At 38.6% G+C, this 27613-nt stretch overlaps 1 protein-coding gene across 1 annotated transcript in view; it reads left to right on the top strand.

Moving 5' to 3' along the window:
- Positions 1–25918, top strand: part of mmaa (metabolism of cobalamin associated A) — a 50068-nt gene extending 24150 nt beyond the window's left edge. The window contains exons 4-6 of the mRNA XM_059964999.1: positions 15486–15571; positions 18940–19089; positions 24259–25918. Of these exons, the coding sequence (XP_059820982.1) occupies positions 15486–15571; positions 18940–19089; positions 24259–24546 (524 nt within the window). The 3' untranslated portion in view covers positions 24547–25918. The remainder of the gene's footprint in view (positions 1–15485; positions 15572–18939; positions 19090–24258) is intronic.
- Positions 25919–27613: the final 1695 nt, after the last annotated feature.

Here is a 27613-nt window from a genome sequence, read left to right as displayed (position 1 = left end):
AAATTTTGAATTAATTCCATTTATGCCCAATTCATTGTTACAACTAGTTATTGATAGTGGTCTTAACAACCCCTCAGAGCACTGTGATATATTCCCCTTCAGTTGATATAACAACCAGTTGCCATAGCTCTGAATGTATCCTAGCCAGTCGTACTCTACTATACCTTTGTCAGATTTTATTATTTGATATTGTATCAAAAGATTTTTGAACCAACATTGACTATAAAACCCTTTAATTGTTTTTCTGTTACACTTTCTGAAATATTTCAATCATGTGTATTAAATGCAACTTAAAAATCCTTGTGAAGGATGTTAATAAGTAACCCATATTTTACAGATTTGACAGTTTTGTCTGAGGTTTTAAGTTAAACATTTCATAATCATTTGACTAGCCTTCAGTAACCAGATATACCTATCACCTTCTTAATTTTTTTTATCCAAAGATTTGCAAACCTCCACTCTTTTGGCATTATTCTTGTGTCCGAGGGAACTGAATGATTGTGGCTGGAAATTCAACTATTTTCACTGTTACTCCCCTCAGCAATCCAATGTATTCTATTCATTTGGTTAAGTTTTCTACTTTACGCATTGTTAACCATTTAAAATAGTAATTTATTTTACCCTTCTAGTTTCTCTATAGTCTTTCTTCTTTACTGTGGCATTGACAGCATTCTCTTATGAGGCAGGTGTAGAATACTCATCTAGAGCTTCAGTCTGTATCCTTTTGTTTTTAATTTTATACAGAAAGTCAGTATTCCAGTTTTCTCAAATAACCCCTTTTCCCTTCATATTTCCCTTTTTTACTTTCTGTATTTTGTTTAATTCTGCACCATTGCAAATCTGGCATTACTCATGAGCAGACCTTTTCTGTTTAACTTTAATGTCTATATCTTTAGTCATTCAAGGAACTCTTTTCCACATTGAGAAATTCTCTGATTTAATCTTTGTTTGGACCTACTGTTCTAGGCTTCTGGTCAAACTGAGCAATACCCCTTTTCAGCCTATTGAAATCAGCTTACTTTAAATTAAACATCAATGATTGTTTGTGATACTTTACATTAATCTAAACCAATTTCAATCATTGCTTCTCCCACTGAAGCATATCATTTGCTAAAATTAGATTGAGTGCTTTTTCCTTCTTCAGTGACCCACCTATTTAACACTAGCCTAATCACAGGATTATTTACAATAACCAATTAAACTACCAACCAGTACATCTTTGGACTGTGGGAGGAGACCAGAACACCTGTGGAAACTCGTGGTTCACGAGAAGAACATGCAAACTCCTTAAAGAAGGTGCCAGACTTGAACTCTAAACTCTGGAACACCCTGAGCTGTAATGCCATTGTGCTAACCACTACACTACCATGGCACCCGGTATTGTATGTTGCTGAAAATTAAGATGGTAGAGGGTTATTTTTTTTTTTGATGACTTTTAGTCTTGGCTGCATCACTTGTCATATAACTTCTGTTGAATGTGACAGGTAATCATGGGCATCCATCCATTTGTTAGCCCTGAGACTGACGTAAACCAGTTTTTACACAATGAGTAATCGTATTTTCCTCTTCACACCATTCCATTTTATCACATCTGTTACAGTAATGTCACAGCAAGAATAATGTTGGAATCCATCTTAAAAACCAGAAGGAAAGAGGGAAGAGAAAAAGACTTAATCCTAAACAGATCCAACTGAAATTACAGTTTTGCCATTTCAGCAGTTCATTTCAACAGCCTGTTTCTGTAATAATAGTGTTAATATATTTCAAAATATGTATTTTGTATTTTCCTTATCATAGGATCCTTTTGTATAATACATAACATGTGAGAGATGAACTGACTGTTTCCAAAACTGGGGGTCTTGTGCAGGATTAACCTAAGCAACAAGCCAGCATTTTCTGCTACTGGTTGGCGTGTGTGTTAACCACTACTTAATATAATTTTAACACATAATCACTGCTAACAACACAACTGGTTGCATGCATCACTAGTAGGCCAATCTTGTGGATGTCCAGCACTACTGAAAGCCAGCCAACATATCTTCAAGTGCCGGTACATTGCAGGCGGGGCAATTTTTTGGCATTTATTAAGCAAGTACAATAGCATAACACGGAAGATAATAGGCTCCAATATTTTCTGATTTGAGGGTATTTGTATGGCAGGCGGAGAGAAGATATTTATTCCACGGAGGGCAGGGAGACTGGGTGAACTTATAAATGGAAAAGGTACTAAATAGCTGTGATCTTCAATTCAACGAGCCCTGACTCAGTGCTGCAAAAATTTTAATGACATATGTTTCAATGTCTGAATGCATTATCACATAGCCTATCTTCCTACCTTCCAGTTACACTCAGAAAATATTTAGTGCACCACTCCTATTAAGTTTCTATCAATCAGAACTTAGCAGCATCCTATTGCTTGCCAGCTTCTTATCCAAGAGTAATTGAGGAATGATATTCAGTCCCTTGCGAGAGGGGACATAGAATCCGGGGACGTAGAGTCATTATGGATAGAACTGAGAAATTCTAAGGGTAGAAAGACCCTAATAGGAGTTATCTACAGGCCCCCAAACAGCAGTCTGGATGTAGAGTGTAAGTTGAATGAAGAGTTAAAATTGGCATGTCGCAAAGGTAATGATACAGTTGTCATGGGGGATTTCAACATGCAGGTAGACTGGGAGAATCAGAATGGTACTGGACCCCAAGAAAGGGAGTTTGTGGAGTGCCTCCGAGATGGATTCTTAGAACAGCTTGTACTGGAGCCTACCAGGGAGAAGGCAATTCTAGATTTAGTGTTGTGCAATGAACCGGATTTGATCAGGGACCTCGAGGTAAATGAACCATTAGGAGGTAGAGACCATAATATATGTTTTAACCTACAATTTGAGAAAGAGAAGGGAAAATTGGATGTGTCAGTATTACAGTTGAACAAAGGGAACTATGGAGCTATGAGGGAGGAGCTGGCCAAAGTTCAATGGAACAATACCCGAGAAGGGAAGACAGTGGAACAAAAATGGCAGGTATTTCTGAGAATAATGCAAAAGGTGCAGGATCGGTTCATTCCAAAGAAGAAGAAAGATCCTAAGGGGAGTAAGGGGCAGCCGTGGCTGACGAGGGAAGTAAAGGGCAGTAGAAAAAGTAAAAGAGAAGAAGTATAACATAGCAAAGATGAGCGGGAAACCAGAGGACTGGGAAGCTTTTAAAGAGCAACAGAAGATAACAAAAAAGGCAATACGCCAAGAAAAAATGAGGTACGAAGGTAAACTAGCCAAGAATATAAAGGAGGATAGTAAAAGCTTCTTTAGGTATGTGAATAGCAAAAAAATAGTTAAGACCAAAATTGGGCCATTGAAGACAGAAATGGGTGAATTTATTATGGGGAACAAGGAAATGGCAGATGAATTGAACAGGTACTTTGGATCTGTCTTCACTAAGGAAGATACAAACACTCTCCCAGGTGTAATAGTGGCCAAAGGAACTAGGGTAAAGGATGAACTGAAGGAAATTTATATTAGGCAAGAAACGGTGTTGGATAGACTGTTGAGTCTGAAGGCTGATAAGTCCCCGGGACCTGATGGTCTGCATCCCAGGGTACTTAAAGAGGTGGCTCTAGAAATCGTGGACGCATTGGTAATCATTTTCCAATGTTCTATAGAATCAGGAACAGTTCCTGATGATTGGAGGGTGGCTAATGTTGTCCCACTTTTCAAGAAAGGAGGGAGAGAAAAAATAGGAAATTATAGACCAGTTAGCCTGCCATCAGTGGTGGGAAAGATGCTAGAGTCAATTATAAACGAGGAAATTATGACACATTTGGATAGCAGTAGAAAGATCAGTCCGATTCAGCATGGATTAATGAAGGGAAAATCATGCTTGACTAATCTTCTGGAGTTTTTTGAGGATGTAACTATGAAAATGGACAAGGGAGAACCAGTGGATGTAGTGTACCTGGACTTCCAGAAAGCTTTTGATAAAGTCCCACATAGGAGATTAGTGGACAAAATTAGGACACATGGTACTGGGGGTAGAGTACTGACATGGATTGAAAATTGTCTGGCTGACAGGAAACAGAGTAGTGACTAACGGGTCCCTTTCGGAATGGCAGGCTGTGACCAGTGGGGTACCGCAAGGTTCAGTGCTGGGACTGCAGCTGTTTACAATATACATTAATGATTTAGATGAAGGGATTAAAAGTAACATTAGCAAATTTGCTGATGACACAAAGCTGGGTGGCAGTGTGAAATGTCAGGAGGATGTTATGAGAGTGCAGGGTGACTTGGACAGGTTGGGTGAGTGGGCAAAAATATGGCAGATGCAGTTTAATGTGGATAAATGTGAGGTTATCCACTTTGGTGGCAAGAACAGGAAGGCAGATTACTATCTAAATAGAGTCAAGTTAGGAAAAGGGGAAGTACAACGAGATCTAAGTGTTCTTGTACATCAGTCAAAGCAAGCGTGCAGGTACAGCAGGCAGTGAAGAAAGCTAATGGCATTCTGGCCTTTATAACAAGAGGAATTGAGTATAGGGGTAAAGAGGTCCTTCTGCAGCTGTACGGGGCCCTGGTGAGACCCCACCTGGAGTATTGTGTACAGTTTTGGTCTCCAAATTTGAGGAAGGACATTCTTGCTATTGAGGGAGTGCAGCGTAGGTTCTCAAGGTTAATTCCCGGAATGGCGGGACTATCATATATTGAAAGATTGGAGCAACTGGGCTTGTATACACTGGAATTTAGAAGGATGAGAAGGGATCTGATTGAAACATATAAGATTATTAAGGGATTGGACATGCTGGAGGCAGGAAGCATATTCCCGCTGATGGGTGAGTCCAGAACTAGAGGCTACAGTTTAAGAATAAGGGGTAGGCCATTTTGAAGAGACGTGGAAAAACTTTTTCACCCAGAGAGTGGTGGATATGTGGAATGCTTTGCCCCAGAAGGCAGTGGAGGCCAAGTCTCTGGATGCATTCAAGAGAGCGTTAGATAGAGCTCTTAGAGATAGCGGGGTCAAGGGTTATGGGGAGAGGGCAGGAATGGGGTACTGATTGTGTATGATCAGCCATGATCATAGTGAATGATGGTGCTGGCTAGAAGGGCCGAATGACCTACCCCTGCACCTATTGTCTATTGCTTCAATGTGTGCTGCTCAGTGACTACTTAGTTTCAACAAACAGATCCTGTCCCGTAGAATTTCAGTGTGTGCACAGGAGGTCGTAAGACCCAAGAGTGCTGATCAAGTTCAAGTATATTGCCAGCTGACTGTACATATATACAATCAAACAAAATAATGTTCCTCCAGATCACGGTGCCTTCACAAAATTTATCTCACACAGCACATAAAACAAAATATTACCACAAGCAGTGAATAAAATATTCAAATTGTTTATAGTGTGCAGCAGTGATGGCGGCAGGGTATCATTAGTCTCACAGGGTAAGGGAAGAAGCTGTTAGCCAGTCTGCCATTCTAAGTGTTGATGCTTCTGTACCTCCTTCCTGTTGGTAGTAGGTTAAAGAGATTCTGGAATGGGTGGTTGGGATCCTCACCAATGCTTCAGGTCCTTTATATACAATACTCCTGGTAAATGTTTCAAATAGTAGGGAGGGAGACTCCGGAATATCCTTTGTAGGTGCTTGTGGTCTGATGCCTTGCAGCTTCCGTACCACACAGTGATGTGGCCAGACAGGACACTATTGTTGATGCTCATTTAGAAAGTTGTTAGAATAGGGATTGATACACTTGCTCACCTCAGTCTCCTAGAAAGTGTAGATACTATTGTGCTATCTTGACTAATAAGGAGGTGTTGTGAGTCCAGGTTAGAACATCTGTCATGTGCACACCAAGAAACTTTTTGCTTTTCACTCTCACCACAGCAGAACCATTGATGTGCGATGAAGTTGTCGACCTGCGCCTTCCTGAAGTCCACAATAATTTCTTTTGTCTTGTCCATGTGCTCACACCATTTGACAAACCTCTCTACCTTCGCTCTGTAAGCCGACTCATTGTTACTGATGAAGCCAACGACTGCAGTATCATCAACGACCTTGATGATGCGGTTTGAGCTGGGTCTGGTAGTGCAGTCATGAGTCAGCAGCGGGCTGTGCACACAGCTCTGATAGCACCATTGCTCAGTGTAATGGAGCTTGAGGTGTTGCTGCCAACTGGGACTGACTGATGCCAGTGTTGAAGGTAAATCAAAGAAAGACATTTAAAAAAAAATTAATAGGCAGTATTATTTCTTTAACTGGCTTAATTTGTTTAGTATTTAGGAATTGTAAAACAAAAGTACATCAGAGCCAAATAGGACAGTGTGGCGACCCATTTCCTGGCGCATCCGAACCGACTCACAATTAGATAGCCTACGGGGGTTTGTGAGCACAGAGCTTTGGAGCCTCTGCGCCATGGGGGGCAGGTTGAGGGAGGCTTAAAAGTGAGGCTGAAGATTTTGAATAAAGTTTTTTCCTTCGACTGCAGTTACCGACTCCGTGTCGTAATTTTAGTGCTGCGTGTAGCACACCGCTACAACAGTTTATTTTAGTTGAATGTGGTCTAGGAGACAGACTAGTAATAATTGCATCATAGACAATTCAAATAATTTCCAAGCATCAAAAGATAACAGCACATTGCCTCCTTCAAATTTATAGCACCTGTAAAATATATAATGTATGCAATGACTGGAATTACAGAAATTCTAGATGGGAATTACTGTACAATTCTTCCTACAAATCCACCACACACATACTTTTGGAAGTTTGTAATGTCGCTTTTTGTATGAGGTAAATGTTGATTAAGAATATGCTTTGGATGGAGAGGGTGGAGGAAAAGTTGGACCTACTCAGCCATCAGTCATCAGCTTCATTCATCCCAGATCAGCAATCAGACTAAAAATAATGCATTTGTTGCCCATTTTCGTTGCAGAATTAGGTAAACATGCTGATTAAAATAAACATTTCTGCATCTTTTATTGTTTTATGGATAAATTACAGGATTCTCTACTGCTTATTCCAAGCCACAGGCATGCAAAAGAATTGAGTTCCTTCATAGGATTTCACTTAGCCAGGGTACTCTCACGTTAAGTGGTCCAGATACTGCGGAAATTCTTGGCAGAGCCTGGATGCTAGCTGGGGATGTTGCCTGCTGATGCAAAGGCTAAGAAATTCCAATTCATAGCAATTTGGTGGGAGACCAGCTTCACTGGTGAGCATATGTGCAGCTTGAAAATATGCATGTGCATTCACTAAACATCCTCCTCCTGTCTTGAAACACATTAGTAACAGCAGTAATTGATGGTGATGTATCATGCAGTCAGGCCCAAGATTCATAAACTTACCTCACCTTAATGTGAACTGCAGATGTACATCTCAGAGCTCACATAATGCTGTCAACGGTCAAACTGTGATAGTCCCATATTATACACATTGTATAACATTCACACAGGTAACCTTTACTTGCACAAGAGACAATATAGCAAGGTATCTACATTCTCTGAATCCAAGGATAAGATGGTGCGTGCTTAAATTGGAGCAGCCATTATTGAGGTTGTCATCAGCAGTGGGGTTAAGACAATAAAAAATACCGGTGTTGCATACACAACCGTCTTCTCCAAAGTGCTTCTCCCTTGTTTTCCAGTTCTTCAGATTTAGACACTTGGATGCTGTAAGCTTTCAACTTTTGCTCTTTCCTGCTTTTTCTCTCACTTCTCCTGTAATTGTGCTTTTTTTAATCTTAGTGTTCAGAGAAGTGCAATAAGACAGTGTAGGGAAAGAATGTCGCCAAGTGATTTCATACTTGTAGCCACCATCTCAGATACTGGAGCCATCACCTAAATATTGATGATGTGTAGATTAAAGGAAGTAGTTTAAAGGTAGGACCAACATGTGGTGAAACATTATGCATGGATAGCCAACAGGAGGCAAGGTTAACACAGGTGCTAGGTCACTGAAGGGTGAGGTTGTCTGTTGAGATTCCAGATTACCTCTTTAGTAGAATAAAGGTTAATAACTGTGGCCATTGACATGCTTGTCACATCTGTAGTCCTCCTAGAAAGCTTACCAAGGAACGTGGAAGAGCTGAGTAACAACTTGAACTGAGCTCTCTCTTTCTTGTGTGGAAAAGGCTGAGAACTCTCTTGGCATGGTTGTTGGCCCAACCATAACAGTACATGTCTTGGTTTTCTTTGTAAATCAAGCAAATCTCAGTTTCTGAATATTTCAACTAATGCTGAGATTCAACTTCTTCCTTGCTAGTAGTCCAATCTTGGTTTGCTGTAACAGAAGCTGAGAATACTATTTATTGTTTGCAGCAGCTCCCAGTGTTTGAGGTGGCTTTCAGTGTATTGCAACAATACTACAACCTGTCCTCTGATAGATCCCTGGGTACCTCAGTGAGCCTAGTAATTGATGTATGAGAATGCCTTCATTTCCTATCATTTCAGCCTCATTGCTGGCCATCATCTATAATGACTCCTCCAGTCTTAGCATACATCATCTCTTCCTTGGAATTCAGAAAATGCAGCAATGCTAACACCCTGATTAGCTGCGGCTACCTCCTGTAATCTGCAGATGAAAGATAAGTGCATAATGAATGAATAATGTGTTTAAGATGTGATTAATACTGTGATAACAGCTGTCCTGTTTCATGACAACAGGACTTGAATTTATACTACTTCCACTTTGAGTGGTAGCAATAACACTGGCAGCTAGCTTTTTCAATTCCTAATGGGATAGCAACTCAGCTGATGTGGTTATAATTCATCATCCCATTGCATTACCTCGGATGGACACACTCCACTACTATTTACCTGGTATCTTTCTCTGCTGGAAGAATTTCCTCAGTCTGCTTGAAGGCCCACTTACCTATTAGGCTAATTTCAGGTTTTAAGTAACTGATCATTTGAAGCAAATGGTTTTGTTCTATTTCACTTAACCACCAAGAAGAGAGATAACTGGGCATCTACATGCTAACAGGTATTGAAAATTGTTAGTTGCTGAAGAAGACTTCTGTTAAACTAACATTGAATGTCTAACAAAGAACCTGTCAATTTAGAGACAGTGCAAAGGCCAAGCAATGAGTTGTCATCAAGATGGAAACTAATGGTCTTGGACGATACTGCAGAGAGGTGACATGTACAGAAGAAACAGGTATGAGTCAAACACGGATGCTTGTGAGAAATCAGATTAATTCAGAATAAGAAGACATTTCTGAAAAATCTCTGGCTTTATCTGAAGAAACGAGAATGGAACCAAGTTTTTTGTCCACATAATGCTTATGGGTGAAAGCTTAAAGGACTTCAAACAAGGCATTTGGGAAAGATGGGCATAAATATTGCAAAATAAATTGATGAAGGTTCACAGAAAGTGACATTGAAGGAAAAGCCGTGAAGATTAGTGGAGGATTATAGGCAACATGCAAAATTTGAGCTGTATATTTTATTCAAAATGTTTGATTTCAAATTCTACTTTTCATATGGAAAAGTGTGGTGGACAACAATTATGTAGGGATCTTGGGTGCAACAAAGATACAGCAGATTAATGCCCATGAAGAAAGAGAAGGCAGACAGGGTCAATGATCTCAAGTTTAAAAGAACTAGAGTTAATATCATTGAAAAAGATTAGTTTACAGAGATTGGCCATCTTGTAGGGATGACCAAAGCTTGGGTTACAATTAAAGCATGGCATAGTGATACAGCATACCATACAGCTGTAGTGACCCATATTAAACTCTGATCTCGGGTGCTCTTTCATCTTCTTACCATGTGTGTTTCCTCTGCATGCTCTTTGCTTGTGTCCCAAAGGTGTGCTGGTAGATTATTACAAGTTGGCCTTTGTGTAGGTGGAATTAATGTGCATGTGATTGAGAATAAGTTACCAGTGAAGGAAGTGGGACCAATGTGAATGTCCTGAAAGCTGGCATTGGTTCAATTGCAGAGTGTTCCTCTGGTGTTATAAGAACATATGGGAAAATATGAAACTAAAGTATCGGTTATTCAGGACCAAAATGGAAGAAATTCCTTCCCTGGAGTGTGGGAATCTTTGGAATTCTCTGTCCAAAAACATCTTGTATGTATTCAAATGTGAAAACAAAAATGCTGGAAACACTTAGCAGGTCAGACAACAACCAAGAGAAGCAGTTGATATTTTGGGTTAAAAGCCCATCATCAAACTAAGAAAATGTAAAGAAGTAGTTTTAAGTTGAAGTGACAATTGCTGATAAGGGTCTGGAATTAGTAGGGGATAGGAAATTTTTTGATAGGGTAAGACTAGGATTGTTTGGATGGCTTAATCATGGAGTCATCTGGTTAATAGGCAGATTAAAGACAAGTCAGCTGCTGCTAAAACAAAATAAAAACTATTGGAGATTATCTACAGAACGAGCACTCTGAGGAGAGAGGAAAATAAGATCAATAATACAGATGGATATTTTACATCTGGTAAGATGCGGCACACATGGTCACAGTGGCCTGCTCCTGCTCTTGTTTCTTACGTTCATTCCCACTTTGACCTCTCACAATTTCTAATGAAGTGCAGCATAAGCTTGAGGAATAGCTTGAAGATGTGAAGGAAAAATAATTACACCTTTGGTTGGATCTGGAGAGGCCACTGTGACCATGTACAACATTAGCCATTCGCCAGTCCTCTGGGATTTCCAGTTTTTCTCCAGATATCTCCTCTATTTTCTGTAATGTTATAAAGTATTTTAGATCCCAGCATTCTTTTAGTTCTGGGCATTTCTATTCCAGTTCTAATAAACTGGCCCCTTATTTTACTCCCAATAAAATCAGAAATTAACGCAACTCACTGCTGCCTAATATTGTGATTCATTCAGAAAACTTTTTTTCCTGCAGTCTGCTGTATTATACATCTCTACCAAAGGAGGTTTGAGTCGCTCCTTCCTTCCGCTAGCCTGCAGGTCACCCTTGGACAAGGTGTAGCAGGTGGTGGATGGTCGTATGACCAGCTGGTGCACATCACAAGTCCCGGTTATCAGAATCCGAATTAGGTTTTTTATCTCCTCCTCACTGATGTGTGCTTATCCCACTGCTCTACTTCCTCTATACCCATGACTGTGTGGCTAGGTATAGTTCAACTACCAACTATAAGTTTGCTGATGATACAACCATTGTTGGTAGAATCTTCAGCTGGAGATGCGAGAACACACAGAAGTGAGATATGCCAGCTAGTTGAGTGATGTCACAGCAACAACCTTTCAGTCAGTGTCAGTAAGACAAAAGAGCTGATAGTGTATTTCAGGAAGGGTAAGAAGAGGGAACATGAATCAATCCTCATAGAGGGATCAGAAGTGGAGAGAGAGAGAGCAGATTTAAGCTGTTGGGTGTCAAGATCTCTGAGGATCTAACCTGGTCCCAATATATTGATGCAACTATAAAGAAGACACGACAGCGACTATATTTCAATAGGAGTTTAAAGAGATTTGGTTTGTCGCCTAAAACCAGTGGTTATGCGACCACTGACGTCTGGAAGATAATCTCTGAAAAGTATAATGGCTGGGGTCACCTGTCTTGTAAAGACATTGGCCAGGCGAAAACAATGGCAAACCATTTCTGTAGAAAAGTTTGCCAAGAACAACCATGGTCATGGAAGACCATAGTCGACCATGTCATATGACACTACACATAATAATGATGATGACTGCATTACAAAATGACCTGCTCTTATCTCCCACACCTACCAACAAATTTAAGCTCAATATACTGCAAACTGCAACTGTCCTGCAAGAAAAGCACAGTTCATTCCACTCTCCACTCTTCACTCAACTCTCACGTCTCTTTTACACTTTATTTATCTGAAGAAGCTTTTGGTATCCTCTTTAATATTATTGGCTAGCATACTTTTGTATTCCCATCTTTACCTTCTTAATGACTTTTTAGTTGTCTAACTTCCCACTAATTTTTGCTGCATTATATACCCCCTCTTTTGCTTTAATGTTGGCTTTGACTTCTCGTTAGCCGCAGTTATGTCATTTTTCCTTTAGAATACTTTTTCCTCTTTGGGATGTATTTATCTTGTGCCTTCCAAATTGTTTTCAGAAATTTCTGCCAATGCTACTCTGCTGTCATTCCTACCAGTGTTCTTTTCCAATCAATTGAGGCCAGCTCCTCTCTTATGCCTCTGTAATTCCCTTTACTCCACTGTAATACTGATACATCTGACTTTAGCTTCTCCATCTCAAAATTTAGGGTGAAATCGATCACATTATGATTCCTTGTCCTTGAGGGGTTCTTTTACCTTAAGCTCTTTATTTAATTCAGGAGCATTACACAACACCCAATTTAGATTCTTGATTGGCCAGGGCATGAGGAGAGTACGGGAAATGGCAGGAGATTGGGGCTGTGATGAAAAATGGATCAGCCATGATGAAATGGCAAAGCAGACTCAGTGGGCTGAATGACCTAATTCTGCTCCTATGTCTTATGGTGTTACAGCTGTACAAAATGTTGATGAGACCACATCTGGAATACTGTGTTGTTCTGGTCCTGTTCTATAGGAAAGATGTGATTAAGCTAGAGAGTACAGAAAAGATTCACCAAGATGTGACTGGATCTGGAGGACTTGGAGGGCTTAAATATAAATTGTTGACAGGTTTTGGAATTTTTCTTTTGATTTGACATAATGCACAATAGCTTGTAGATTAGCTCAAAAAATCGTACTTCAATATATTTTAAATTTAGAACATGAAACATTAAAATGTGAAAATAGTTGTAGGGGCTGAATACATTTTCAAGGCACTGTATATGGAACTAGTTGCCAGAGGAAGCAGTACAGTTCTCTGCATGGGTGTATGTCCAGGAATAGTTTAGAAGGATATGAGCAAAATGCAGGCGAACAGGACTAGCTCAGGAGGACAGCTTAGTCAGCATGGCCGATTTGGGCAAAGGACATGACTGTGCTATGTAACTCTATGAATCTATAAATGTTGGAATTTTATCAACATCCTTAAAGTCAAAAATAACTGTTCTCTGTTTATCATTCTAATTGAAGCTATTATTAGCTTTTATAAAATGTCAAGGAGCCAAGATTGAATAAGCATATGGAAGGATTTTATTGAACAGGCTCAAGGGATTGAATTCTTATTGCAAAACATAGATTCTCATAATTAGCTCGTGAAAGGTTGACTCATAATTTAATAAATCATTTCATCCTTTGGTGAAAGGAGGGGGAAGATGTCAAATTTTATAGCATTAAAATAGATGCTGAGCAATCTGAATCTAGGGTTAACTTGAAGGCATACAAAAATAATTATAATAAATCAATGATCACGCCAATTATTCAGAAATCTTGATGGTCTGCTGTATGTTTTGTTGGATTTCCAGAATGTAAGCCAGGGTTGACAGTGCACTTGGGGCCGGTGTCCAGACTGGGCTGGGTGTGTGGCTGGAGATGGCATTGAGATGTGTACTCCAGGGGTTGAGAACTTGGGTAGATTTGTGGCCAAAGCCAGGGCCTGGTGTGCATATATATTTCTTGATGTTTAAAGATTCCAGATTGTTTCATGTCACTTCTGGTACACAAGTGTAAAGGAGAACAAAATAACTGTTATTCCAGGTCTAATGCAGTGCAAAAAAAAAGCACAAAAGATTAAGAACACAGTAATAATAAAAAACACAATAAATAGAAATACGTAAGATTTCTGAAGTACATAGATTGTAAGTCAGTAAAGATTCTCTGGCAAATTTATTATGCTGTTAATTAATGTACAAATTAGTGAAATAAATCGTATTTAACAGAGTAACTTTCTGTGGTCAAGAAAATCTACCTTGTCCTTCTTCCCCTCACCCCACCTTTTTATACTGCCGGTTTCCTCTCCCTGCTCCAGTCCTGATGAAGAGTCTCACCCTGAAAAGTTGACTGCTTAACCATATTCATAGATGCTGCTTGAACTGCTGAGTTCTCCAGCATTTTGAGTGCGTACTCTGGATTTCCAGCATCTGCAGAATCTCATGTTTAAGAAAATCTACTTGCCTGGCACAACCAAAGTCAAAAGAGTGCTTATGAAATTTTACTGTTTATTTGAATTCCAGATTAACAGGCCCTCTATTGAATGTACTCAGTGAATCAGTGAATTTAGTAGATGCTCATGTTTGAATTGTATGAGCATGGGGGTTTAGTCTGAGGCCATCCACACTACTAGTTATTTATTCTTTTTTTCTTCTACCAGATTCTGTGATCTTTATTTTAGGGCTTACAATCCTGGATCATATTTGGTGCTTTCCAATTCCAAAATTATTCCAGGTGCAGAAAACCCACAAAATCATTTTTAATATTCCTTGATGGTTCAGTGAGTGTTAAAAGGTGATTCATTTCAAGGAATGTTGTAATTGAGTAGAAAACAGTATATAATTGAATGCAATCAAGGAGGAAATTCAGAGCACAAGACCTTGGATGTTGGAATCATAACTATGATAAATACTTGTAAGATGCTAGAATTAGATGTGCAGGAATCCCAGAGAATAATGGAGTAGGGGGCAAACCCAAGGAAAGAATCTTAGCTATGAAGATACTTTACAAGTTCAAGCATTTTTATTCTGAGATCCTTGTAATAAACCTGTCCTATTACTTCAGATTTGCTAGCCTGCACACAGATATCACATCTTATATCTACACACAGATAGCACATCTTACAATAAAACAAAGCATTTGAACTTGATATTATCTCTTTCTTTTATCCTCATATTCCTGCTTCACGTTCTCTTTTTTTTTATTAGGTGGAGGAGCAAGAAATACTAAAATTGGAATACTAAGTGGATAGGTATTACTAAAAGAAAAAAAGAGAGGTTTTAATATTTTGGAGATTTGGTATAGAATTCTCAATATTCAAATAATTAATCCTTTTAGGTTTTGCAACTTCCCATTATTAATAATGTTGGTTAGCCCTGGTTATTGAACTTCTTCAGCAATATAGAAGTAACTAACTTCTCAAATCTGAACCAAAATTCAAGAGTTTGATTGCCTGGAGATGTAGTTTTTTTGTGAATTTTCTCTATAAAGTGTTAATAAAGTGATAAATCTGATACAGCTTCTGACATAAGGTAATGATCATAAGAATGTAAGTATTAACTCTGTTTTTCTCTCCACAGTTGCTGCATAGTGTATTTAGTGTATTTTCTTTTATTATTTCAGGTTCCTTGCATGTACACTATAATCATATTCTTTGATATCCAAGAAACTAGTAAACTAAATTTGGTCTGTAACCGTTATTGGAATTATTAATAAAAAAAACATTAAAATGGTGTGAGATTTCATTTTTGCAGTCAGTAGAAATTAGGATTTTTCAGCTTTGCCATTGTTTCAGTAGATATAGTTTGAAAAATATTACCCTCATGTTCAGTTGGTCAGCACTGCAACTATTTCCTTGCTGATCATGCTTTTCAGCAGTTTTGTTGATTGATAAACCTTTTAGTTTCCACTTGCTTGATGCAGTTTAATTAATTCAGATTTAGTAAAAGCAATGCCATTGTGATTTTGTCTTCTGCATAGGTGTGGGCCAGTCTGAGTTTGCAGTAGCCGACATGGTGGATATGTTTATACTGTTTATTTCCCCAGCAGGGGGAGATGAACTTCAGGTGAGATAGAAACTACTTTTTATTGCCTAATCTTCTTTAATGCATTGCTCCTCGACTTGCGAAATTAAAGAATATGATTTAAAAAGATATGATTTTCTTTAAGAAAAACATTCTGTGTGGCTTTTCATTTTTATAGGAGGATAAAAAAGCCCTTAAGTTGCAAAATAGTATTGAAATTATGATTATGACAAAATATATGGTTACAAAATAGTATTGGACATATGATTAAAATAAAAGAGGTGATGCAAGTGTGCAGCGATAATTTGCAGCATGTTGCTCGGATTTAAGCTTATAGGATCCAGTGCAGATGGGCAAACTGGATCGGAAGTTGGCTTGGCAACAGGAGACAGAGGAAATGGAGGATTGTTTGTGTTTGGAAGCCTTCAATCTGTGTTGTGCCACAGGAATTAGTGATTAGACCTTGCTATTTGTTATACAAACAATTGGATATGAATGTAGGAGATATGATTAGCAAGTGACAGATGACATGAAAATTGTTGGTGTTGATAGTGAGAAAAAGAATATTAAGCTAAAAGATGATATTGATCAGTTGGTAAGATGGGCAGTGCAGTAGCAGATGGAATTTAATTCTAATAAATGCAAGTTAATACATTTTGGGAGGACGAATAACCAAGGAAAATTGAAGAACAGAGGAACCTTGGCGTACAAGTCCAAAGATCCTTGAATATGGCACGTGGTAAATAAATTGGCAAAGAATGCTTGTTTTTATTAGCCAGAGCAAGAATAAGAGCATAGAACAACTATTGATTGGCATACAGCTGTACAGTCTGGCTACCACACTATAGACAGCATATGATTGCAGTGAAGTGTGGGCAGAGAAGATTAATCAGGATGTTGCTCAATACAGAAAGCTTCATTTACAAGAAGAAATTGGGTTTGCTATCCTTAAAGTGAAAAAGGCTGAGGAGGAATAGAAAATCACAGTGGGCATAAATAGGGTAGAGAGTAACAAACTTTTCCTTTCAGCAAAAGTATTTAATATTGGAGAGCATGGATTTAGGGTAAAGGGTAGAAGGTTTAAAGGAGATCTGAGGAGGATTTTTTTTTTGCTCATCCAGAGGTTGATAATAATCTGGAATACACTGCTTCAGTGAGTTGAGAATTACCTCAGTTGAGAAATATCTGAATAAGCACTTAAATCTTACAGTTCTGATAACTGGCAAAGAATAAGTCATCGTAGACATGGTTAGCAGAAGTTTCTGTCAGTTTTGTATTATTCTGTGATTCTTTCTATTGATCTCTTATCCTCTGATTTTATAGTAACCTGTTTGTCTGCGTGCTCATTCTTTTTGTATATATGCTGAGTGCTAAAGGCTAATGCCTTTAAAGACTTCTGATTTTTAAAAAAATCACTGCCTGGTCAAGTTAACATGAGGAAATCTGCAGATGATGGAAATTCAAGCAGCACACACAAAATGCTGGTGGAACACAGCAGGTCAGGCAGCATCTATAGGGAGAAGCACTGTCGACGTTTTGGGCCGAGACCCTTCGTCAGTCGACAGTGCTTCTCCCTATAGATGCTGCCTGGCCTGCTGCGTTCCACCAGCATTTTGTATGTGCTGGTCAAGTTACCTTTTTTTTCTATTTTAATTATACAGCCAAAAACTAAATCTTAGATTTTAAAGAAATAGCTTCGAAGTTGAGAGAAGTTGGATGTACTAAGTGCAGTATATAATTATTTATCGATCCTTTCTTGATTTCTATTTAAATATTCTATCTTTCTATAAGCAGTTAGCATGCTGGAATATTGCTCCTACCAAGGAAGTATTTTCTTCATGTGTTTATCTGTTAAGTCTATCACTGTGACCCACAGTCCAGTATTCTAATTTATCGAAGTACATACTCTTCAGCAAAAGCCACCTGTATTGAATTGAATTGACTTTCTTTTTCACTTACATCCTTCAAATACATGAGTAAAAATCTTTGTTACTTCTCTGTTCAACTGTGCAATGTGTAATTATAGTCATTTATAATAAATACGTACAACAGAATAGTCAATATAACATAGAAATACAGTAGCATCAGCATGAATTAAGCAGTCTGACAGCCTGGTGGAAGAAGCTGTCCTGGCTTTAATGCTGTGGTACCATTTCCCGGATGTAGCAGCTGGAACAGTTTGTGGTTGGGGTGACTTGGGTCCCCAGTGATCCTTCAAGCCTTTTTTACATACCTGTCTTTGTAAATGTCCTGAATAGTGGGAAGTTCACATCTACAGGTGCACTGGACTGTCCGCACTACTCTCTGCAGAGATCTGCGATTGAGGGAAGTAGTCCTCATACCAGGCAGTGATACAGCCAGTCAGGATGCTCTCAATTGTGCCCCTGTAGAAAATTCTTAGAACTTTGGGGGGCTATACCTGACTTCTTCAACCTTCTGAGGTGAAAGAGGTGCTGTTGTGCCTTTTTCACCACACAGCTGGTATGTACAGACTACATGAGATCCTCAGTGATGTTTATGCCGAGGAACTTAAAACTGTTCACCCTCTCAACCCCAGATCCATTGATGTCAACAGGGTTAGCCTGTCTCCATTCCTCCTGTAGTCAACAGCCACTGTGTCAGGGTGATGACTTCCTCTCTGTAGGCTGCCTCATTATTATTAGAGATTTGCCACGTTAGCTGTATAAGTGTTAGGAGAGGAAACAAGAATTTTTTCCCCCTGTTTTCTTAATTTATAATTCTTTCACTTCATGGCAACTTTATTGTGCACCATGGATTCTTTCAGCCAAATAGATGATAGATTCATAGAATGCAGTAGCAAGCCTGTTGACTCACCAAGTCCATGCTGATCATCAAGCACCTATTTATACTAATGCTATAGCAATTTACTTTTCCACATCTCCATCAATTCCTCCCAGATTCTACCACTGACCTACATACTTGCAGTAATTAACTACTGACATGCACTTCTGGGATGTGGAAGGAAATAGGAGCACACAGGGGAAGCCCATACAAACTTGACGAGCAGGAAATCCGGATCAAGCCCAAGCCACTGCTGGTTTGAGGCAGCTGCTGTACTGGATGTATTAGTTATAGCTACTGTAGAGTAGTGAATAGCCAAGATTATTACCTCTTCTGTGAAAGGAAACTGGGTTGCAGCAGAAAATTAAGAAAATAAAATATTAAAACTTGAACTCAATGTCCACTGTTTCTTTAAATGCATGTGCTGACCACGGGGACAAAACTTGTTTGGTTATGTCCAATTTTGATGCCAACTTAAAATGAACACTGGTATTCCCAAATGGCTTTTAAAAGTTTCCACAGTAACTTGCAGGAAAGGATTTAACAATGTAGAAAATATTATTTTAAATTTACACAGATTTCAAGAGATGATTTTTTTTCTTCCTTAGGGAATTAAACGTGGTATAATAGAGATGGCAGATTTGGTTGTTGTAACAAAATCTGATGGAGATCTCCTTGTTCCTGCACGAAAAATACAAACTGAATATACAAGTGCTTTAAAATTGCTTCATAATCAGTCCAAGAGCTGGAAGCCAAAGGTATGCATAAATTATAGTTGATGCATGGCTTACAAATGAATTCCTTAGCTTGATCTTAGTCTTACAACAGTACTGTTAATGGCAGGAGAAGGAAACATACATACGTTTCTTCAATTTAAGACTTATTTAAAGCAAGCACAGGTTTGAGTACCCCATATCCAAAACTCGAAAATCTGAAATTTTTTTGAGTACTGACATGACATCACAAATAGAAGATTACACAAGGGGCTGGGTAGGTTCCCAAGTCTCTGCACTTCACAGACAGTTCTGAGAAATGACCTGACATCAGTATTGTGCAAAAGTCTTCGGCACATGTATATAGATAGTATGTCTTAAGACTCTTGCATGGTATTATATTTCTCAACATGGAGTGGAGAGCAAATCTGTAAATCTGGCAGGAGCAAATGATGTTGGGAATGGTAAGGGTTGGATGCTGCGGGGTGTGATACAGATGGCAGAGAAGGAGTGCTGGGGCAGGTGGTAATCTGGGTGCAGACACACCTAACTCTGAGTCACCAGGCAAAGTCAATTGATTTCAAGCAATTGGTTTATTGATCATTACAGAATGTCTCTCTGATGCTTCCCACTCCCTCCCCTCTCCTTTCCCATTTCTCCAACCATGATTCCCCTCTCCCACTTTCAGTCCACAAAAGAGACGCATATCAGAATCAGGTTTATCGTCACTCACACGTCATGAAACTTGGATTTTTTTTATATATATAGATATATATATATATATGTGACTAAGACATTTGCATAGTACGGTAGTAATGAACAGAAGTCAATGAAAAATATAAAAACTCTGGATAAAGTGAAAAATAAACATCTCAGAATAGATTTGTCAGCATCGGAGTGAACATATACCACTTAATGCTAATGAAATAGGTAAAGATTTATCATGAAGGTCTGAAGATTGAAGGTAATTGTGAATATTCAGCAGGCTGGTTGCAGAAAAGACACAACATTAAATTTTTATAGATTTAAAAAAATTTAAAGATAAAGATGTCTGCTGATCACAAGGCAGTTGAGAAATTCATTGAGTTTGTGAAGATTTTCTGGATGAAAATCTACCACCAGAGCAAGTCTACAATGCTGATTGTTTTTATACCTTACATAAAATCTAAAAAAAAGTAAAATAATAATACAGTGATCTGTAACCTTTTAATCAAAACGTGGCATTGTCGGCGGAAACTGAAAGCCTGCTGTTGTTTGTTGTTCAACAGCTGGTTCAGGTATTCTCCCAATGGAAACATAGAAAATAGGCGCAGGAGTAGGCTATTCGGCCCTTTGAGCCTGCACCGCCATTCAGTATGATCATGACTGATCATCCAACTCAGAACCCTGTACCTGCTTTCTCTCCATACCCCCGATCCCTTTAGCCACAAGGGCCATATGTAACTTCCTCTTAAATATAGCCAATGAACCGGCCTCAACTGTTTCCTGTGGCAGAGAACTCCACAGATTCACCACTCTCTGTGTGAAAAAGTTTTTCCTCATCTTGGTCCTAAAAGGCTTCCCCTTTATCCTTAAACTGTGACCCCCTCGTTCTGGACGTCCTCAACATTGGAAACAATCTTCCTGCATCTAGCCTGTCCAATCCCTTTAGAATTTTATACGTTTCAATAAGATCCCCCCCCCCCCCCAATCTTATAAATTCCAGTGAGTATAAGCCTAGTCGATCCAGTCTTTCTTCGTATGAAAGTCCTGCCATCCCAGGAACCAATCTGGTGAACCTTCTCTGTACTCCCTCTATGGCAAGAATGTCTTTCCTCAGATTAGGGGACCAAAACTGCACACAATATTCTAGGTCCGGTCTCACCTAGATGAATGCTGCCATACTACTTTTGTTACCCTGTACACATTATATTAATGGTATGAAATAATTTTTACTGTTTAAGTACATGTGTGATGATCAAGTATAAGATAATGTTGCTTACTGGTAGCACATAAATTCAGATTTGGAAATGATGGTGATCTGAAGGTATCTCATTATATATTCCAAAATCTGAAAAACCCAGCCCCAAGCATTTTGAATAATGGGTATTCAAACTATACAAGTATGTCCAGACTCCACAGTGCTGAGGCCGTTCTTAAGTAAGCGGTCAGCCATTGTCAAAATTGATTACTTTGTGAAGTGGAAAAGAGAAGGTAGATGGATTGGAAGTGGTTGGGAATACTGGAGGCATGGGTACAAATACAGCCACTGTGAACATAACTATAGAGCATCCACTGAAAGGAAATCCTACCCAAACAAATTAAGTGCAGATAGCCTGGGGCTACTTCCAATCCCATGGAAGCAAGTTGTTCAGTTTACTTTGTACTCATAATTGGTGTTTGAAAGAATGGATGCCATTCATTGTCTTTCACTGTCCAACAATATCTTCAGCCTCACAACTCTGGAGATTATGTGCACAATGTTCACTTCCATTTCCCATTCAAAGCAAATTTTTTTCCCAGAATGTGATCTCAAATTTAGTGTAGATTAGATTATTACATAGGTTTTTTTTATCATGACGGTTCTTGCCCAAAGATCAGTTTAGCAATTGAAAGGCAAACTGATGGTCTAAACCAGGCACTATAACCATTGAAAAGTTTGAAGAAGTTATGAAATGGACAGGTATAACTACACTTAATGGCCACTTTATTAGGTACACCTGTACAACTAACCATTAATGAAAATATCTAAGTAGCTAATCATGTGACAGCAACTGAACGCAGACATGGTCAAGATGTTTAATTACTGTTTCAACCAGTTATCAGAATGGAAAAGAAACATAGAAAACCTACAGCACAATACAGGCTCTTCGGCCCACAAAGTTGTGCCGAACATGTCCCTACCTTAGAAATTATTAGACTTCCCCATAGCCTTCTATTTTTCTAAGCTGCATGTACCTATCCAAAAGTCTCAAAAGATCCTATCGTAACCACCTCCACCACCATTGCCGGCAGCCCATTCCACGCACTCACCACTCTCTGAGTAAAAAACTTACCTCTGTACCTACTCCCCAGCACCTTAAACCTGTGTCCTCTTGTGGCAACCATTTCAGCCCTGAGAAAAAGCCTCTGACTATCTACACAATCAATGCCTCTCATCATCTTATACACCTCTATCAGGCCACCTCTCATTATCCGGCTCTCAAGGAGAAAAGGACGAGATCACTCAACCTGTTTTCATAAAGCATGCTCCCCAATCCAGGCAACATCCTTATAAATCTCCTCTGCACCCTTTCTATGGCTTCCACGTCCTTCCTGTAGTGAGGCGACCAGGACTGAGCACAGTACTCCAAGTGAGGTCTGACATGTGATCTAAGTGATTTTGATCGTTTAATGATTGTTGGTGCCTGATGGGATGGTTTGAGTATCTCAGAAACTGGTAATCTCCTGGAATTTTCACAGTCTCTATAGAGTTTACAGAGAATGGTGCGAAAAATAAAAAACATCCAATTAGCAATAGTTCTGTAGGCAAAACTGCCTTGTTACTGAAAGAGGTCAAAGGAGAATGGCTATATTGGTTCAAGCTGACAGGAAGGCAACAGGGACTCAACTAACCATGCATTTCAACGGTGATGTGCAGAAGAGCACCTCTCAACACACAACACATTGAACCTTGAAGTGGATGGGCGATAGCAGTAGAAGACCACACTGCATTGCACCCCTGTACCTAATAAAGTGGCCACCTAGTGTAGACTGTAATCCATTTAGGTCTGTTCTTTTCGAATACTTGTACATCTATGTAATTTGATCGTGGGTTCACCACACATTAACAAAGTTTGCAAAAATAAAGTTTGCATTTTGTTCTAAAAATTTCATTTTTACTCTTGATTAACTCAAATAACTTGTCTGCGTCCTAAATGGCTGCTTTCTATATAAAAATTAAGTTGTTCATTTATTTTCAAAACTTCCAATATCAACCTAGCAAGGTCTACAAAATGAAAAAAAATGTGATGACTAAGACATTTTTGTTTCCTATTTCTTTGTTCTTATTTCAGTTGGACCTATGCAGTTTATTAGCCTTCAATAATTTCTAAGATGAGGGTGCAGGCAATAGGTTGTGTGCTGGTCTATCCTCTGCATCATAAAATACTATCCTTGGCTTAATTTGTACTTCCCTTCTCTTAGTAAAGCCAAATCCCTTTGTATCTATTCATCAGCCAAACCCTAACACTTTTTTTCATTTACATATCCTATGAACATCAAAAACCCCTTCTCTTTCTGCTCATAGACATAACATTGAATGTGGAAATTCTACAGAAATGCATCTTTGTCTCCTGTTTTAATAGCCGAGAAGCTAGTAAAGGGTTATAGCAGTGAATACTTTCTTTCCGTTCTCACGGAATTTTAGAGTTACAAGCCCAATTTTTTTCAGTCCTCTGTCTTTTTCTAGGTAGCAAAGTACATCTATAGAATTACATGTAGTTATCCCAGAAAGGCAAACGAGACACATGCAGAGTTAATAATATAAACACAATACAAAAATAAATAATCCATTAATTATAAATATCAACATGGAAAAAAGTTCATCACATCTAACCTAGTAGGATGAAAAGATTAATGATTTATAGAAAATTAAAGAGAAATTGTAAAACAATTAAGAAAATAAATGTTTTTGTAGAGACCAGTATTGTAGTCTAGGAAAAGACAGCTAAAAGACTCAGTGTTAGAAATCTGAAATAAAAATACATAATATTGGAAATACTTGAAAAGGCAGCAGTGTAAGTTCTGGAGAAGGGGGGGAACAGATGTGGAAAGAATGAGGGAATATCTAAGATGCAGTGTAGACCAAGATAGGTTGAATGGAACACATTATTTGTAATTCCTGAATCTTTATCCACTTTTAGTATCACCCCATTCTTCAAGTGTCCTCTTTTATTTTACTAGCATAGATGAAGATTAGTTTTACTTGAAAATATATAACTATCATAAAATTTGTACTTTCCAACCTGCAATGCCATGATATTTCAGTATTTACATGATCATATGGATTTAGATTTAGTTGGTAACATATTAAGTAATTATGTGAATGTTACTTTATTCGAGATGTTGTCAAACTAAGTATTCACAATGTTTACACTTTCCAGAAACTTGTTTGTTTTTTTTTTCATTCACATTGCTGTCGAGAAGAACAATCCATTTGTGAGCCAAGTTTATGCTTTTTTCTTTCTTTTTTAGGTGATGCGTGTGTCTTCAAAATTTGGTGAAGGGTTTACTGAACTCTGGGAGAAAATAGCAGAATTCCACAACACAGTAGTTGCGAGTGGTGACTTGCAAATAAAAAGACAAAATCAGCAAAAGGTGTGGATGTGGAACATGATCCAAGCGAATATCACTGAGCACTTCTGTAATCACCCAGCTGTCAAGAATCAAATTCCCAGTTTAGAAGATAAAGTCATCAATGGTGATCTAACTCCTGGACTAGCTGCAGATATCCTTCTGAGGACATTTTCATCAAAGGAATAAATACTATAATTGTTGTAAATACTGATTGACTATAGATTATATATTTATAATGAGTGTAATATTTGCAGTGGTAATTTCTACTCATTCAAAGAGTAGTGAGAAACATTCCTGGGTGACGTTGGAATATTTATGTTGCACATCTTTATGAAAAGTTTTTATATTTCCTTCACTCACAGATTTAAAAAATCCATTATATTCATTCAGAATATTTATTGGACAAGCGTGGAAAATTACTTGGTTTCTGTGCTGAGTCACCATGATTGTATTTTAATTGTTTTTCATTTCAACATTGTGCTAAGGAGGTAAATCGTATAAAACTATTTTCCAAAAAATAGTATCTTTATAAATGTAGAGTTTCAGTAGATCACAATAAACTTCCATACAGAATGTTCAGGCAAGATATTTTAGGTGAATTTGGTGAGTTTTTTAAGTAGGTATGTATTAAGAAAATAGTATTTAGGAATGATGTCTCCCTATGACTTTTTGAAATGCTTTGCAAGATTCTCTACTGCTGATTTCAATTTATCTGCCTTCCATTCCAGATATATTAAATCCTGTAGAATAGTTATATTTAGGATGAACCTTAGGCGAAGTGCTTTCTACTATATTTAATTTTGTCTACTTTTACTTAGGGGAAAGGAGCATTTATTTCACTTGTAAAACATCAGCATTAAGTTTATCTTATTGGTTGAAGTGATGGTCATTTTGGAGCTTGTACATCATTTTATCAGTTGTCATTCTTATGACCTAATATATCAAGACTATAATTTTTGATATTTTAGTGACAAATTTGAAGCAACAATTACACTGTTTCCACTTTATTAGTACACCTGCTTGTTAATGCAAGTATCTATCAGCCATTCATGTGACAGAAACTGTGCAAAAGCATGCAGACATGTCTAGAGGTTCAGTTGTCGTTCAAACCAAACATCAGAATGGGAAGAAATGCAATCTAGGTGACTTTGACTCTGGAATGATTGTTGGGGTAATTTGTATATCTCAGGAACTGCTGGTTTGCACAGAATCTGGAATGGTGCACAAAAAAAAAATCACCTGTGGTCAGAAACATATTGTTAATAAGAGAGGTCAGAGGAGAATGGCCAGACTGGTTCAAGCTGAAAGGAAGGCAACAGTAACTCAAATAATCATGAGTTACAACACTGGTGCGCAGAGGAGCAACTCTGAACACATAATACATCAAACCTTAAAGTGAATGGTCTACAGCAACAGAAGTCCATGAAGTGCACACTGAGTGGATGAATGTCTCTTAAAGTCAACTGTTGTAATGTTGTAGAAGAAAAGATGTGTATCTCTAAAATAAATATCTAATGCATGTACTGGACAGAGTGATATTAAATGGTTCAGATTTTGAGTACTGTCATAGTCCTATTTTGTAGACATTTACAGCACAATTTTTGCATCAAGACATGGTCATGCTCCACATGGATCTAAATTGTAGCCTTTTATATTGTGACAGCTCTGTTCAGTTCCAGGTGGTTGGAGCCATGGCATTTTTTTTTAAAGAGGTGAGTTTTGAGGCTTTATCTTCATTACCAGGTAACAGGACAGTAAAAAAGGCACAGCTGCAAGTTACCAGTTGATAATTGATTGGGTAATTAGCTAAATGGCAAGAGCCAATAAAAAGAAATAAGCATCAAGCAGAGTGGCCCTTGTTGGAGTGGAGAGCTGAGGCATTGGCTCAAAAGGCTTCAGTGTGAACAGTGTAGGTTAAGGTGAGGTTCTGGTAAGTTCTTTTTGAATTTAGAGCAGTGGAAATGGCAGACAGTGATATGCTCCTCTAGCAGAATGTAGGAGTCGGGGACTCCAGAGTCCCTGATGTCTGCACCTGCGAAAAGTGGATCAGGCTCCAGATAGATCACATTAGGGAGCTGGATGGTTTGCAGGTCACTTGTAATCAGTCATTCATCGCTCAGGGACTGACTGGCAAGAGTTAGAGGGAGACAGTTACATCTACAGTAAGTTGCAGGATCCAAGTAACTGGATGAACATCGAGGGCAAAATGGGATAGGCAGCCAGAGCAGGGTACTGCCATGGCAGTTCTCAATAGGAAGTGTAATGTTTTGGATATTGGTGGTGATTCTAGTAGAGGAAAGTCACAGCTGTCAGGTCTGACACTATCTGGCTCTGTGGCTCAGACAGAGGGGGAAGACGATAGGGATTAATTAGGGCAACAGATGGAGCTCAGTGGACAAGAACGAGAATAAAGGATGGTACATTGGCTCCCAGATGCCAGGGTCAGAGACATCACAGATGAGTCTATGGCATTCTTAAGTGAGAAGGTCAATAGCCAAAGGGAGTTCAGGGAGTGAAGTGCTATGTGAAAAGTCAGAAGCTCCAGTATTGTGATCTCAGGATTGCTACCCATGCCACTTGCTAGTGAGACAGAAATAAGAAAATAGTGCAAGTTTTACACATGGCTAAGCAGATGGTGTAGTGTAGGTATGAAAGCTTCAGATTTTTGGAGACCAGGACAGATGGGACAATGTGCAACTTAACCTGAAAGGGGCCAATATCCTTGCTGGAAGGTTTGCTAGAGCTGCTGTGGGAGAGGAAGGGGTGTGGGTGGAAACTGGCTTGTCAGGACAGCAAGTGCAGTGAATGTGGGGAAAGATCTTAAGCCTCAAGCAAAGACAAGAAATTGAAATTTTGATGTTGGGATTAATGTTCTAAGCTGTATATTTCAATGCAAGGTATATTGTAGGAAAAGCAGATGATCCTAGTGCATGGATTAGCAGGTTGAATTAGGATGATGTCATTAATGAGACTTTGTTGCAGGAGGGCCAGTACTGGCAGCTCAGAGTTCTGATGCTTTAGACATGATAAAGGGGGAGGTATTAATGGGGCATGGGTGGCATTAATCATCAGAGAAAATATGGCCATACTCAATGAAGACTTGTTGGAGGGCTTGTCTATGGAGGCAATGAAGTATTATAGACCTACCAATAACAAAATTTGGAGGAGCAAATTTGTTGAGATAACAAAAGTTGCAAGAAATACTGTTTGTAATAGTAGATGATTTTAACCTTGCACATATTGCAAAAGGACT

The sequence above is a fragment of the Hypanus sabinus genome, chromosome 3 (genome assembly GCF_030144855.1).
Source record: "Hypanus sabinus isolate sHypSab1 chromosome 3, sHypSab1.hap1, whole genome shotgun sequence".
NCBI lineage: Eukaryota > Metazoa > Chordata > Chondrichthyes > Myliobatiformes > Dasyatidae > Hypanus > Hypanus sabinus.
Note: the sequence above shows the minus strand (reverse complement) of the source record. Positions and strands in the feature narration are given on the sequence as shown.